Here is a 14,003-nt window from a genome sequence, read left to right on the forward strand (position 1 = left end):
ACTTTTGGAGTTCCTGGGGCAAATTTTGGGGAGGATTCTGGGGTAAATTTGGGGGTTTTGGGGCAAATTTTGGGGAATTTTGGCAAATTTTGGTTTTCCTGGGGCAGATTTTGGGCAGTCCTGGGGCAAATTTGGGGTTTTGGGGCAAGTTTGGGAGACTCCAGGACAAATTTTGGGGGGATTTTCAGCAAATTTGGGGGGACTTTGGGGTAAATTTGGGGTTTTGGGGCAAATTTTGGGGGGTTTTTGGCAAATTTTGGAGTTCCTGGGGTAGATTTGGGGGGATTTTGGGGTAAATTTGGGGGGTTTTGGGGCAAATTTTGGGGTTCCGGGGTTAAATTTGGGGGTTCTGGGTAAATTTGGGGGGATTTTCAGGTGGGGACCCCCCGGGTGTCCCCTCAGTGTCCCCTCAGTGCCACCCCAAGTTTGTCACCCCCCCGGTTTTTTTTTTGGGGACAATCCAGGCGGTGGAAAGAATCCATAAATAAATTTATTCATGAATAAATTAATTATTAATTAATTAAGGAGAAGCGTTCATAAATAATTCATTAAGGACAACGATTCATTAAGGACAGCGGGGACACCCCCCCCGACAAAGCGTCCCCAGGTGTCCCCAAGTGTCCCCAAGTGCCCAGCACTGCGTCCCCGAATGTCCCCAAGTGTCCCCAAGTGTCCCCAAGTGCCCAGCACTGCGTCCCCAAGTGTCCCCAAGTGTCCCCAAGTGTCCAGCACTGGGTCCACGAGGTCCCCAAATGTCCCCAAGCACCAAACTGGGGGAGGGTTCAGTGATGTCACCCGATGTCCCCAAATCTCCGGGTGTGGAGGTCACCGATGTCCCTTGTCCCCAAATCTCTGGCTGTGGTGGCCTTGTCCCCAAATCTCCATCCTTGGATGTCACCGATGTCCCTTGATGTCCCCAGATCTCCGGGTATGGTTGCCACCAAAGTCCCTTGTCCCCAAATCTCCAGCCATGGATGTCACCAATGTCCCTTGTCCCCAGATCTCTGGCTGTGGTGGCCTTGTCCCCAGATCTCTGGGTTTGGAGGTCACCGATGTCCCTCGATGTCCCCAAACCTCCAACCATGGATGTCACCGATGTCCCTTGATGTCCCCAAATCTCTGGGTTTGGACGTCACCGATGTCCCTTGTCCCCAAATCTCCGGGTATGGATGTCACCGACGTCCCTTGATGTCCCCAAACCTCCAACCATGGACGTCACCGATGTCCCTTGATGTCCCCAAACCTCCAACCATGGCTGCCACCAAAGTCCCTTGTCCCCAGATCTCTGGGTTTGGATGTCACCGATGTCCCTTGATGTCCCCAAACCTCCAACCATGGACATCACCGATGTCCCTTGATGTCCCCAAATCTCCAGGTATGGCTGCCACCAAAGTCCCTTGTCCCCAAATCTCTGGGTTTGGATGTCACCGACATCCCTTGATGTCCCCAAACCTCCAACCACGGATGTCACCGATGTCCCTTGTCCCCAAATCTCCGGGTATGGATGTCACCAACGTCCCTTGATGTCCCCAAACCTCCAACCATGGACGTCACCGATGTCCCTTGATGTCCCCAAATCTCCGGGTATGGCTGCCACCAAAGTCCCTTGTCCCCAAATCTCTGGGTTTGGAGGTCACCGACGTCCCTTGATGTCCCCAAACCTCCAATCACGGATGTCACCGATGTCCCTTGATGTCCCCAGATCTCTGGGTTTGGATGTCACCGACATCCCTTGATGTCCCCAAACCTCCAACCATGGCTGCCACCAAAGTCCCTTGTCCCCAGATCTCTGGGTTTGGATGTCACCGATGTCCCTTGATGTCCCCAGACCTCCAACCACGGATGTCACCGACGTCCCTTGATGTCCCCAAACCTCCAATCACGGATGTCACCGATGTCCCTTGATGTCCCCAAACCTCCAACCACGGACGTCACCGACGTCCCTCATCCCAAACCTCCGTGTTTGGACACGCCACCGACGTCCCTCGACGTCCCCAAACCTCCACCCTCGGGACTCCCAGATGTCCCCGAGCCCCGCCCCGGCGGGCGACCGGCAGGACACCAGGCCGGCCACCCCCCTGTCACCACCGGGTGCCACCACCCGCTGTCACCCGTTGTCACCCGCCCGCGATGCGCAGCAGCCCCACGAAGTTTCCCTCGCGCTCCTCCTGCTCCAGCTGCCACCCGCCCGTGTCCCCAACGGTGTCCCCGACGGTGTCCCCGACGGTGTCCCCAGCGGTGTCCCCGACAATGTCCCCAACCAGCTCGAGGCTCAGGGTGTCCCCAGGCCACAGCTGTCCCACGGCCTGGGCCAGCGCTGACCGCTGGCGGTGGCCGCCGGTGGCCGCCGGCAGGGACAGTGGCACGGCCAGCAGCGGCCTCGGGGACGCGGAGCCGCGCAGCCAGAGGGTGACACCGCCTTGGGGACAGGTGGCCGCGGCGCAGGTGACGCCCAGCTGGCCGTAGAGGAGGTAGAGGCCACCGGAGGTGACACGAAGTGTCCCCGAGGGGTCCGGCCGGATGTCGCCGCTGAGGAAGACGCCCCGGACGCCGTCCTGGTAACGCCAGCGTGGGGACGGTGACAGCGAGCCTGGGGACATTGGGGACAGCGGTCAGGGGGGACGGGGGACACTGGGGACACTGGGGACACTGGGGACAGGGGGACACTGGGGACACTGGGGACAGGGGACAGGGGGACACTGGGGACACTGGGGACAGCGAGCCTGGGGACAGGGGACAGCGGTCAGGGGGGACAGGGGACACTGGGGACACTGGGGACAGGGGGACACTGGGGACAGTGGTGACAGCGAGCCTGGGGACATTGGGGACAGCGGTCAGGGGGGACGGGGGACACTGGGGACACTGGGGACACTGGGGACACAGGGACACTGGGGAAACTGGGGACACTGGGGACAGGGGACAGGGGGACACTGGGGACAGTGGTGACAGCGAGCCTGGGGACAGGGGACAGCGGTCAGGGGGGACGGGGGACACTGGGGACACTGGGGACACTGGGGACAGGGGGACACTGGGGACAGTGGTGACAGCGAGCCTGGGGACATTGGGGACAGCGGTCAGGGGGGGACGGGGGACACTGGGGACACTGGGGACAGGGGGACACTGGGGACAGTGGTGACAGCGAGCCTGGGGACAGGGGACAGCGGTCAGGGGGGACATGGGGACATGGGGACATTGGGACAGGGGACAGGGGGACACTGGGGACAGTGGTGACAGCGAGCCTGGGGACAGGGGACAGCGGTCAGGGGGGACGGGGGACACTGGGGACACTGGGGACACTGGGGACAGGGGGACACTGGGGACAGTGGTGACAGCGAGCCTGGGGACATTGGGGACAGCGGTCAGGGGGGACGGGGGACACTGGGGACACTGGGGACAGGGGGACACTGGGGACAGTGGTGACAGCGAGCCTGGGGACATTGGGGACAGCGGTCAGGGGGGACGGGGGACACTGGGGACACTGGGGACAGGGGACAGGGGGACACTGGGGACAGTGGGGACAGCGAGCCTGGGGACAGGGGACAGTGGTCAGGGGGGACGGGGGACACTGGGGACACTGGGGACACTGGGGACAGGGGACATGGGGACATGGGGACACTGGGGACACTGGGGACACTGGGGACACGGGGACACTGGGGACAGGGGACACTGGGGAAACTGGGGACACTGGGGACAGGGGACAGGGGACAATGCAGACAGGGGGACACTGGGGACACGGGGGACAGGGGACAGGGGACAGGGGACAGCGGTCAGTGGGGACAGGGGACACTGGGGACACTGGGGACATGGGGACACTGGGGACAGAGGGGAGGAGGGAGCCTGGGGACACAGGGGACACTGGGTGGGGTAGGGGACAGTCGGTGACACCCTGGGGATCACAGGGACATTCCGGGACACCTTGGGGACACCCTGGGGACATTCCATGACACCCTGGGGACACTCCGGGACACCTTGGGGACACCCTGGGGACATTCCATGACACCCTGGGGACACTCCGGGACACCTTGGGGACACCCTGGGGACATTCCATGACACCCTGGGGACACTCCGGGACACCTTGGGGACACCCTGGGGACATTCCATGACACCCTGGGGACACTCCGGGACACCTTGGGGACACCCTGGGGACATTCCATGACACCCTGGGGACACTCTGGGACACCTTGGGGACACTCTGGGACACCCTGGGGATCACAGGGACATTCCGTGACACCTTGGGGACATTCCACGACACCCTGGGGACACTCCGGGACATCCCGGGGACACCGAAACCTTGGGGACACCCTGGGGACCACAGGGACATTCCGTGACACCCTGGGGACACCGAAACCTTGGGGACACTCCGTGACACCTTGGGGACAATGACACCCTGGGGACGCTCCGTGACGCTGCCTGTGCCACCCCCGGATGTCACGGGGGAGGTGACACGGGGGAGGGGACATCGGGAGGTGACAGAGGGGGAGGTGACACGGGGGAGGTGACACTTCCTCTGCCAGGAGCCCGAGTGACAATTTCGAGATGACTCCGGTGGGGGGAGGGGAGGTGACACGGGGGGGACAGGAGGGGACAGGAGGGGACATCAGGGGACATCAGGGGACATCAGGGGACATCAGGGACAGGAGGGGACATCAGGGGACATCAGGGGACATCAGGGGACATCAGGGACAGGAGGGGACATCAGGGGACAGGAGGGGACATCAGGGGACATCAGGGGACATCAGGGGACATCAGGGACAGGAGGGGACATCAGGGGACAGGAGGGGACATCAGGAGACAGCAGGGGACATCAGGGGACATTCAGGACTTACCGGCACTGAGCAGGACGTGGGCGGCGGTGGCAGCCTGAGGGGACAGGAGGGGACAACATCAGCAGGAGGGTCCCCAATGTCCCCAAGGTGTCCCCAAGGTGTCCCCAAGGTGTCCCCAATGTCCCCAATGTCCCCAATGTCCCAAATGTCCCCAGTGTCCCCAATGTCCCCAGTGTCCCCAATGTCCCCAATGTCCCCAAGGTCCCCAAGGTGTCCCCAATGTCCCCAATGTCCCCAATGTCCCCAAAGTGTCCCCAAGGTCTCCAATGTCCCCAAGGTGTCCCCAATGTCCCCAATGTCCCCAATGTCCCCAAAGTGTCCCCAAGGTCTCCAATGTCCCCAAGGTGTCCCCAATGTCCCCAATGTCCCCAGTGTCCCAATGTCCCCAAGGTGTCCCCAAGGTGGACACACGGACACCTGGATGGACAAACGGACACCCAGGACAGACAGACGGACACACCTGGGCGGACAGACGGACAGACACGGACGGACACCCGGGCACCTGGACGGACGGACAACACCCCGGACAGACGGACGCTCCGGACAGACGGACGCTCCGGACAGACGGACAAAGCCCTGGGCGAGGAGGACACCCGGACGGACAAACGCCCGGACGGACGGACGGACGCGCAGCCGGACGGACGGACACCCGGACGGATGGACAGACGGACGGACGGACAGACGGACACCTGGACGGACACCTGGACAGGCGTGGCCCCAGAGGGACGGACAGATGGACGGAGAGCAGACAGACACCTGGACGGACGGCCGGACAACTGGACACCGGGACGGACACACGGACAACCGGGCAGATGGACAGACAGACACCTGGGCAACCAGACGGCAGGACAGACGGACACCTGGACACCAGGAGAGACGGACACCGGGACAAACGGACAGCAGGACAAACGGACACCTGGACACCTGGACACCTGGACAGACAGACAGCGGGACAGACGGACAAATGGACACCGGGACAAACGGGCACCAGGACACCAGGACAAACGGACACTGGGACAGACGGACACCGGGACACCAGGACAAATGGACGCCGGGACAAACAGACACTGGGACAAACGGACACCAGGACAAATGGACACCGGGACACCAGGACAAACGGACACTGGGACAGACGGACACCGGGACACTGGGACAGACGGACACCGGGACACCGGGACAAACGGACGCCGGGACAAACGGACGGACGGACAAATGGACACCTGGACACCTGGACCAATGGACAGTGGGACAAACGGACACTGGGACAAACAGACACTGGGACAGCAGGACAAACAGACACCAGGACAAATGGACACCTGGACACCTGGGCAGATGGACAGCGGGACAAACAGACACCTGGACACCGGGACAAACGGACACCGGGACAAATGGACACCAGGACAAATGGACACCTGGACACCTGGACAGATGGACAGCGGGACAAACGGACAAATGGACACGGGGACAAACGGACACGGGGACAAACGGACACCAGGACAAACGGACACCGGGACACCAGGACAAACGGACACTGGGACAGACGGACACCGGGACACTGGGACAGACGGACACCGGGACACCGGGACAAACGGACGCCGGGACAAACGGACGGACGGACAAATGGACACCTGGACACCTGGACCAATGGACAGTGGGACAAACGGACACTGGGACAAACAGACACTGGGACAGCAGGACAAACAGACACCAGGACAAATGGACACCTGGACACCTGGGCAGATGGACAGCGGGACAAACAGACACCTGGACACCGGGACAAACGGACACCGGGACAAATGGACACCAGGACAAATGGACACCTGGACACCTGGACAGATGGACAGCGGGACAAACGGACAAATGGACACGGGGACAAACGGACACGGGGACAAACGGACACCAGGACAAACGGACACCGGGACACCTGGACAGATGGACAGACGGACAGTGGGACAAACAGACAAACGGACACCGGGACAGGCAGACACCGGGACAAACAGACAGCAGGACAAACAGACAGCAGGACAAACAGACACCAGGACAAACAGACACTGGGACAAATGGGCACCGGGACAAACGAGCACCGGGACAAACAGACTCCGGGACAAATAGACACCCGGACACCGGGCCCCCAGGACAGACGGACACCGGGACAAGCGGCCACCCCGCCCTCAGGACGGACGGACAGACGGACAGACGGACAGACGGACAGCCAGCCTCCCCCCCTCCCCGTGCCCACCTGCACCGGGGGCTGCCCCCGGAGCGCCCCCAGGGCGGCGGCGGCGGCGGCGGCGGCTCCGAGCGCGGCCAGCGCGGCCAGGGCGGCGAGCGCCGGGAGCAGGCGGCGGCAGCGGCACCGGCGGCACCGGCACCGGCACCGGCACCGGCACCGGCACCGGCACCGCTCCCCCGGCCGCGGAGCGACCCAGCTCTGCTCCAAGTCCTGGTCCTGGTCCCGCTCCCACTCCTGCTCCCGGTTCTTCTCCCGGTTCTGGTCCCAGTTCCGGTCCCGGTTCATGTCCCAGCTCTGGTGCCGGTCCCGGTACATGTCCCAGTTCCGGTCCCCGTTCCGGTCCCAGTTCTGGTTCTGGTGCGGGTTCCGGTCCCGGTTCTGGTCCCGGTTCTGGTCCCAGCTCTGGTGCCCGTTCTGGTCCCGGTTCATGTCCCAGTTCCGGTCCCCGTTCCGGTCCCGGTCCCAGTTCTGGTTCTGGTGCGGGTTCTGGTCCCGGTTCATGTCCCAGTTCTGGTTCTGGTGCCCGTTCTGGTCCCGGTTCATGTCCCGGTTCATGTCCCGCTCCTGGTGCCAGTCCCGGTTCTGGTCCCGGTTCGGGTCCCGGTTCATGTCCCAGTTCTGGTTCTGGTGCCCGTTCGGGTCCCGGTTCTTGTCCCAGTCCCGGTTCGGGTCCCGGTTCATGTCCCGCTCCTGGTGCCAGTCCCGGTTCGGGTCGCGATTCTTGTCCCAGTCCCGGTTCGGGTCCCGGTTCTGGTCCCGGTTCGGGTCGCGGTTCTTGTCCCAGTCCCGGTTCGGGTCCCGGTTCTGGTCCCAGTCCCGGTTCTGGTCCCGGTTCGGGTCCCGGTTCTGGTCCCGGTTCATGTCCCGCTCCTGGTGCCAGTCCCGGTTCGGGTCGCGATTCTTGTCCCAGTCCCGGTTCTGGTCCCGGTTCTGGTCCCGGTTCGGGTCCCAGTCCCGGTTCGGGTCCCGGTTCGGGTCCCGGTTCGGGTCCCGGTTCGGGTCCCAGTCCCGGTTCTGGTCCCGGTTCGGGTCCCGGTTCTGGTCCCAGTCCCGGTTCGGGTCCCGGTTCGGGTCGCGGTTCTTGTCCCAGTCCCGGTTCGGGTCCCGGTTCGGGTCCCGGTTCTGGTCCCGGTTCGGGTCCCGGTTCTGGTCCCGGTTCGGGTCCCAGTCCCGGTTCTGGTCCCGGTTCGGGTCCCGGTCCGGCTCCGGGCAGAGGCACCGGCCGGGCCGCGGCGCTGCCGGGGCGCTCTCGGCGGCGGCGAGCGGCGACATCGCGGCGACATCGGCGACAGCGGAGCGGGGCCGCCTTTAACGGGACAGGAACGGGGCGGGGACACGGTGACAGAGGGAGGGGACACGGTGACATCAGGGAATGCACCGGGGACAGCGGGGAGGGGACACGGGGACATCAGGGGAGGGGACACGGGGCGGGGACACGGTGACATCAGGGAATGCACCGGGGACAGCGGGGAGGGGACAGCGGGGAGGGGACAGTGGGGACATCTGGGGAGGGGACACGGTGACACGGTGACATCAGGGAATGCACCGGGGACAGCGGGAGGGGACAGTGGGGACATCAGGGGAGGGGACACGGTGACACGGTGACATCAGGGAATGCACCGGGGACAGCGGGAGGGGACAGCGGAGACATCAGGGGAGGGGACACGGTGACATCAGGGAATGCACCGGGGACAGCGGGGAGGGGACAGTGGGGACATCACGGAGGGGACATGGTGACATCAGGGAATGCACCGGGGACAGCGGGGAGGGGACAGCGGGGACATCACGGAGGGGACAGCCGGGAGGGGGCGGCGACAGCGGGGAAGGGACAGTGGGGAGGGGACAGTGGGGACATCAGGGAGGGGACACGGTGACATCAAGGAAGGAGACTGGAACGGCGGGGAGGGGACACGGCGACATCGGGGAGGGGACACGGTGACATCAGGGAATGCACCGGGGACAGCGGGGAGGGGACAGCGACATCACGGAGAGGGACAGGGGGACGGGACACGGGGACATCAGGGAGCGGGACACGGGGAGGGGCACTGGTGACACCGGTGTCACCTGTCCCCAGCGTCCCCCTTGTTCCACCTGTCCCGCCAGTGCCACCGGTGCCACCTGTCCCCAATGTCCTCCATGCCACCGGTGCCACCGGTGCCACCTGTCCCCAATGTCCTCCATGCCACCGGTGCCACCTGTCCCCAATGTCCTCCATGCCACCGATGCCACCAGTGCCACCTGTCCCCAGTGTCCTCCATGCCACCGGTGCCACCTGTCCCCAATGTCCCCTGTCCCACCTGTGGTCACCATGGGGTCACCACAGGGTCAGGGGTGACACCGGTGCCACCTGTCCCCAGCGTCCTCCTTGTTCCACCTGGGGACAACACGGAGGGGACGGTGACACCGGGGAGGGGACGCGGAGATGGAGTTGGGGACACCGGGAAGGGGTTGGGGACACCAAGAAGGGGTTGGGGACACTTTTGGGGGGTTGGGGACACCAGGGAGGGGACAATGACACCGAGGGGGGGACCGGGAAGGGGTTGGGGACACCAAGAAGGGGTTGGGGACACCGGGAAGGGGTTGGGGACAACAGGGAGGGGACAGTGACACCGGGGAGGGGACCGGGAAGGGCTTGGGGACACCGGGGAGGGGACAGTGACTCCGGGGAGGGGACAATGACACCGAGGGGGGGACCAAGAAGGGGTTGGGGACACCAAGAAGGGGTTGGGGACAACAGGGAGGGGACAGTGACAGCGGGGAGGGGACCGAGAAGGAGTTGGGGACACTTTTGGGGGGTTGGGGACACCGAGAAAGGGTTGGGGACACCGGGGAGGGGACAATGACACCGGGGAGGGGACCAAGAAGGGGTTGGGGACACTTATGGGGGGTTGGGGACAACAGGGAGGGGACAATGACACCGGGGAGGGGACACCGAGAAGGAGTTGGGGACACTTTTGGGGGGTTGGGGACACTGAGAAGGGGACAATGACACCGAGGGGGGGACCGAGAAGGGGTTGGGGACACTTATGGGGGGTTGGGGACACCAGGGAGGGGACACCAAGGAGGTGTTTGGGACACTGGGGAGGGGACAGTGACACCGGGGAGGGGACAGGGAAGGGGTTGGGGACACCGGGAAGGTGTTGGGGACAACAGGGAGGGGACAATGACACCGGGGAGGGGACAATGACACCGAGGGGGGGACCGAGAAGGGGTTGGGGACATTTTTGGGGGGTTAGGGACACCGAGAAAGGGTTGGGGACACCGGGGAGGGGACAATGACACCGAGGAGGGGACACCGAGGAGGGGTTGGGGACACCGGGAAGGGGTTGGGGACACCAGGGAGGGGACAATGACACCGAGGGGGGGACAATGACACAGAGGGGAGGGGTTGGGGACACCGGGGAGGGGACAATGACACCGGGGAGGGGACACCGAGAAGGAGTTGGGGACACCGAGAAAGGGTTGGGGACAACAGGGAGGGGACAATGACACCGGGGAGGGGACACCGGGAAGGGGTTGGGGACACCAGGGAGGGGACAATGACACCGAGGAGGGGACAGTGACACCGGGGAGGGGACGCCGAGAAGGAGCTGGGGACACTTTTGGGGCGTTGGGGACACTTTGGGGGGGTTGGGGACACCAAGAAGGGGTTGGGGACAACAGGGAGGGGACAGTGACAGCGGGGAGGGGACCGAGAAGGAGTTGGGGACACTTTTGGGGTGTTGGGGACACCAAGGAGGGGGTTGGGGACACTTTTGGGGGGTTGGGGACACCAGGGAGGGGACAATGACACCGAGGGGGGGACCAAGAAGGGGTTGGGGACACCAGGGAGGGGTTGGGGACACTGAGAAGGGGACAATGACACCGAGGGGGGGACCGAGAAGGGGTTGGGGACACTTATGGGGGGTTGGGGACACCAGGGAGGGGACACCAAGGAGGTGTTGGGGACACTGGGGAGGGGACAATGACACCGGGGAGGGGACAGGGAAGGGGTTGGGGACACCGGGAAGGTGTTGGGGACAACAGGGAGGGGACAATGACACCGGGGAGGGGACAATGACACCGAGGGGGGGACCGAGAAGGGGTTGGGGACATTTTTGGGGGGTTGGGGACACCGAGAAAGGGTTGGGGACACCGGGGAGGGGACAATGACACCGAGGAGGGGACAATGACACCGGAGAGGGGACACCGAGGAGGGGTTGGGGACACCGGGGAGGGGTTGGGGACACCAGGGAGGGGTTGGGGACACCAGGGAGGGGACAATGACACCGAGGGGGGGACAATGACACAGAGGGGAGGGTTGGGGACACCGGGGAGGGGACACCGAGAAGGAGTTGGGGACACCAAGAAAGGGTTGGGGACAACAGGGAGGGGACAGTGACACCGGGGAGGGGACAATGACACCGGGGAGGGGACAATGACACCGGGGAGGGGACCGAGAAGGGGTTGGGGACACCGGGAAGGGGACAATGACACCAAGAAGGGGACAATGACACCGAGGAGGGGTTGGGGACACCAGGGAGGGGACAATGACACCGGGGAGGGGACACCGGGAAGGAGTTGGGGACACTTTTGGGGGGAGGGGACACCGGGAAGGGGGTTGGGGACACTTTTGGGGGGTTGGGGACACCAAGGAGGGGGTTGGGGACACCAAGGAGGGGGTTGGGGACACCGGGAAGGGGGTTGGGGACACTTTTGGGGGGTTGGGGACACCAAGGAGGGGGTTGGGGACACTTTTGGGGGGTTGGGGACACCGGGAAGGGGGTTGGGGACACTTTTGGGGGGTTGGGGACACCGGGAAGGGGGTTGGGGACACTTTGGGGGGGTTGGGGACACCAAGAAGGGGTTGGGGACACTTTTGGGGGGGTTGGGGACACTTTGGGGGGTTGGGGACACCAAGGAGGGGGTTGGGGACACCGGGAAGGGGGTTGGGGACACTTTTGGGGGGTTGGGGACACTTTTGGGGGGGTTGGGGACACCGGGAAGGGGTTGGGGACACGTTTGGGGGGTTGGGGACACTTTTGGCGACACCGAGCGGACGCCGAGGGGACAACGGCGACACCAGGGAGGGACAGGGGTGGCACCGGGGGGTGGCGACAAAAGGCGACACCGGGGGTGGGGGGACACCGCGGGGGGGGGGGGGAGGTTTTGGGGACGTGACGTCACGGCTGGGAAGTGTCGCCAAGTGTCCCCAAGTGTCCCCAAGTGTCGCCGAGCGCCACCCGCGGGGGTTTCCGACGGGGATGGAATTTTTGTGTCCCCTCCCCCCTCCTTTTTTTTTTGGGGGGGGGGGAGGGGACATTGGGGGGGGGAGGGGACAGCTGGGGACATTTTTGGGGAGAGACCCCCCCAAAAAAAATGCGACAGCCAAAAAGGGCCAAAAAAACCCCAAAATGGGACCCCAAAAACCCAAAACACCCCAAAATGGGACCCCAAAAAAACCCCAAAAAAACCCCAAAATGGGACCCCAAAAAAACCCAAAAAAATCCCAAAATGGGACCCCAAAATAATCTAAAATGGGACCCCAAAAACCCCAAAATGGGACCCCAAAATAATCTAAAATGGGACCCCAAAAACCCCAAAATGGGACCCCAAAATAATCTAAAATGGGATCCCAAAAAACCCCAAAACACCCCCAAAATGGGACCCTAAAATAACCTAAAATGGGACCCCAAAAAACCCCAAAACACCCCAAAATGGGACCCCAAAAAAACCCAAAACACCCCAAAATGGGACCCCAAAAAACCCAAAAAAACCCCAAAATGGGACCCCAAAATAACCGAAAATGGGACCCCAAAAACCCCAAAATGGGACCCCAAAATAACCTGAAATGGGACCCCAAAAAACCCCAAAACGGGACCCCAAAAAAAACCCCAAACACCCCAAAATGGGACCCCAAAATAACCGAAAATGGGACCCCAAAAACCCCAAAACACCCCAAAATGGGACCCCAAAAAACCCCAAAAAACCCCAAAATGGGACCCCAAAATAACCGAAAAAAACCCCAAAATGGGACCCCAAAAAAACCCCAAACCACCCCAAAATGGGACCCCAAAATAACCGAAAATGGGACCCCAAAAACCCCAAAACACCCCAAAATGGGACCCCAAAAACCCCAAAAAACCCCAAAATGGGACCCCAAAATAACCGAAAAAAACCCCAAAATGGGACCCCAAAATAACCGAAAAAAACCCCAAAATGGGACCCCAAAAAAACTCAAAATGGGACCCCAAAAAACCCCAAAAAAACCTGAAATGGGATCCCAAAAAAACCCCAAACCACCCCAAAATGGGACCCTAAAATAACCTGAAATGGGACCCCAAAAAAACCAAAACACCCCAAAATGGGACCCCAAAAAACCCAAAACACCCCAAAATGGGACCCCAAAATAACCGAAAATGGGACCCCAAAAACACCAAAATGGGAACCCCAAAAAACCTGAAATGGGACCCCAAAAAACCCCAAAACACCCCAAAATGGGACCCCAAAAAAACCAAAAAAACCCCAAATGGGACCCCAAAAAAACCAAAAAAAACCCCAAAATGGGACCCCAAAAAAACTCAAAATGGGACCCCAAAAAAACTCAAAATGGGACCCCAAAAAACCCCAAAATAACCTGAAATGGGATCCCAAAAAAACCCCAAACCACCCCAAAATGGGACCCCAAAATAACCTGAAATGGGACCCCAAAAACACCAAAACACCCCAAAATGGGATCCTAAAAAAACCCAAAAAAAACCCCAAAATGGGACCCCAAAATAACCGAAAATGGGACCCCAAAAACCCCAAAATGGGACCCCAAAAAACCCCAAAATAACCTGAAATGGGACCCCAAAAAACCCCAAAATGGGACCCCAAGAAAAACCCCAAGCACCCCAAAATGGGACCCCAAAAAAACCGAAAATGGGACCCCAAAAACCCCAAAATGGGACCCCAAAATAACC

General features: G+C 62.0%; 1 protein-coding gene across 1 annotated transcript; it reads right to left on the reverse strand.

Moving 5' to 3' along the window:
- Positions 1 to 1,979: 1,979 nt before the first annotated feature.
- On the reverse strand, positions 1,980 to 8,331 carry LOC119696558 (bifunctional endo-1,4-beta-xylanase XylA-like). The gene is made up of 3 exons (XM_038126302.1): positions 7,066 to 8,331; positions 4,827 to 4,860; positions 1,980 to 2,590 (listed from the first exon to the last, which is right to left on the reverse strand). Exons 1-3 carry the CDS (start codon positions 8,329 to 8,331, stop codon positions 2,118 to 2,120), a joined length of 1,773 nt encoding a protein of 590 aa, XP_037982230.1. The 3' UTR covers positions 1,980 to 2,117.
- Between the last annotated feature and the right edge of the window lie 5,672 nt (positions 8,332 to 14,003).

The sequence above is a fragment of the Motacilla alba genome, unplaced genomic scaffold (assembly GCF_015832195.1).
Source record: "Motacilla alba alba isolate MOTALB_02 unplaced genomic scaffold, Motacilla_alba_V1.0_pri HiC_scaffold_34, whole genome shotgun sequence".
Classification (NCBI taxonomy): Eukaryota; Metazoa; Chordata; class Aves; order Passeriformes; family Motacillidae; genus Motacilla; species Motacilla alba.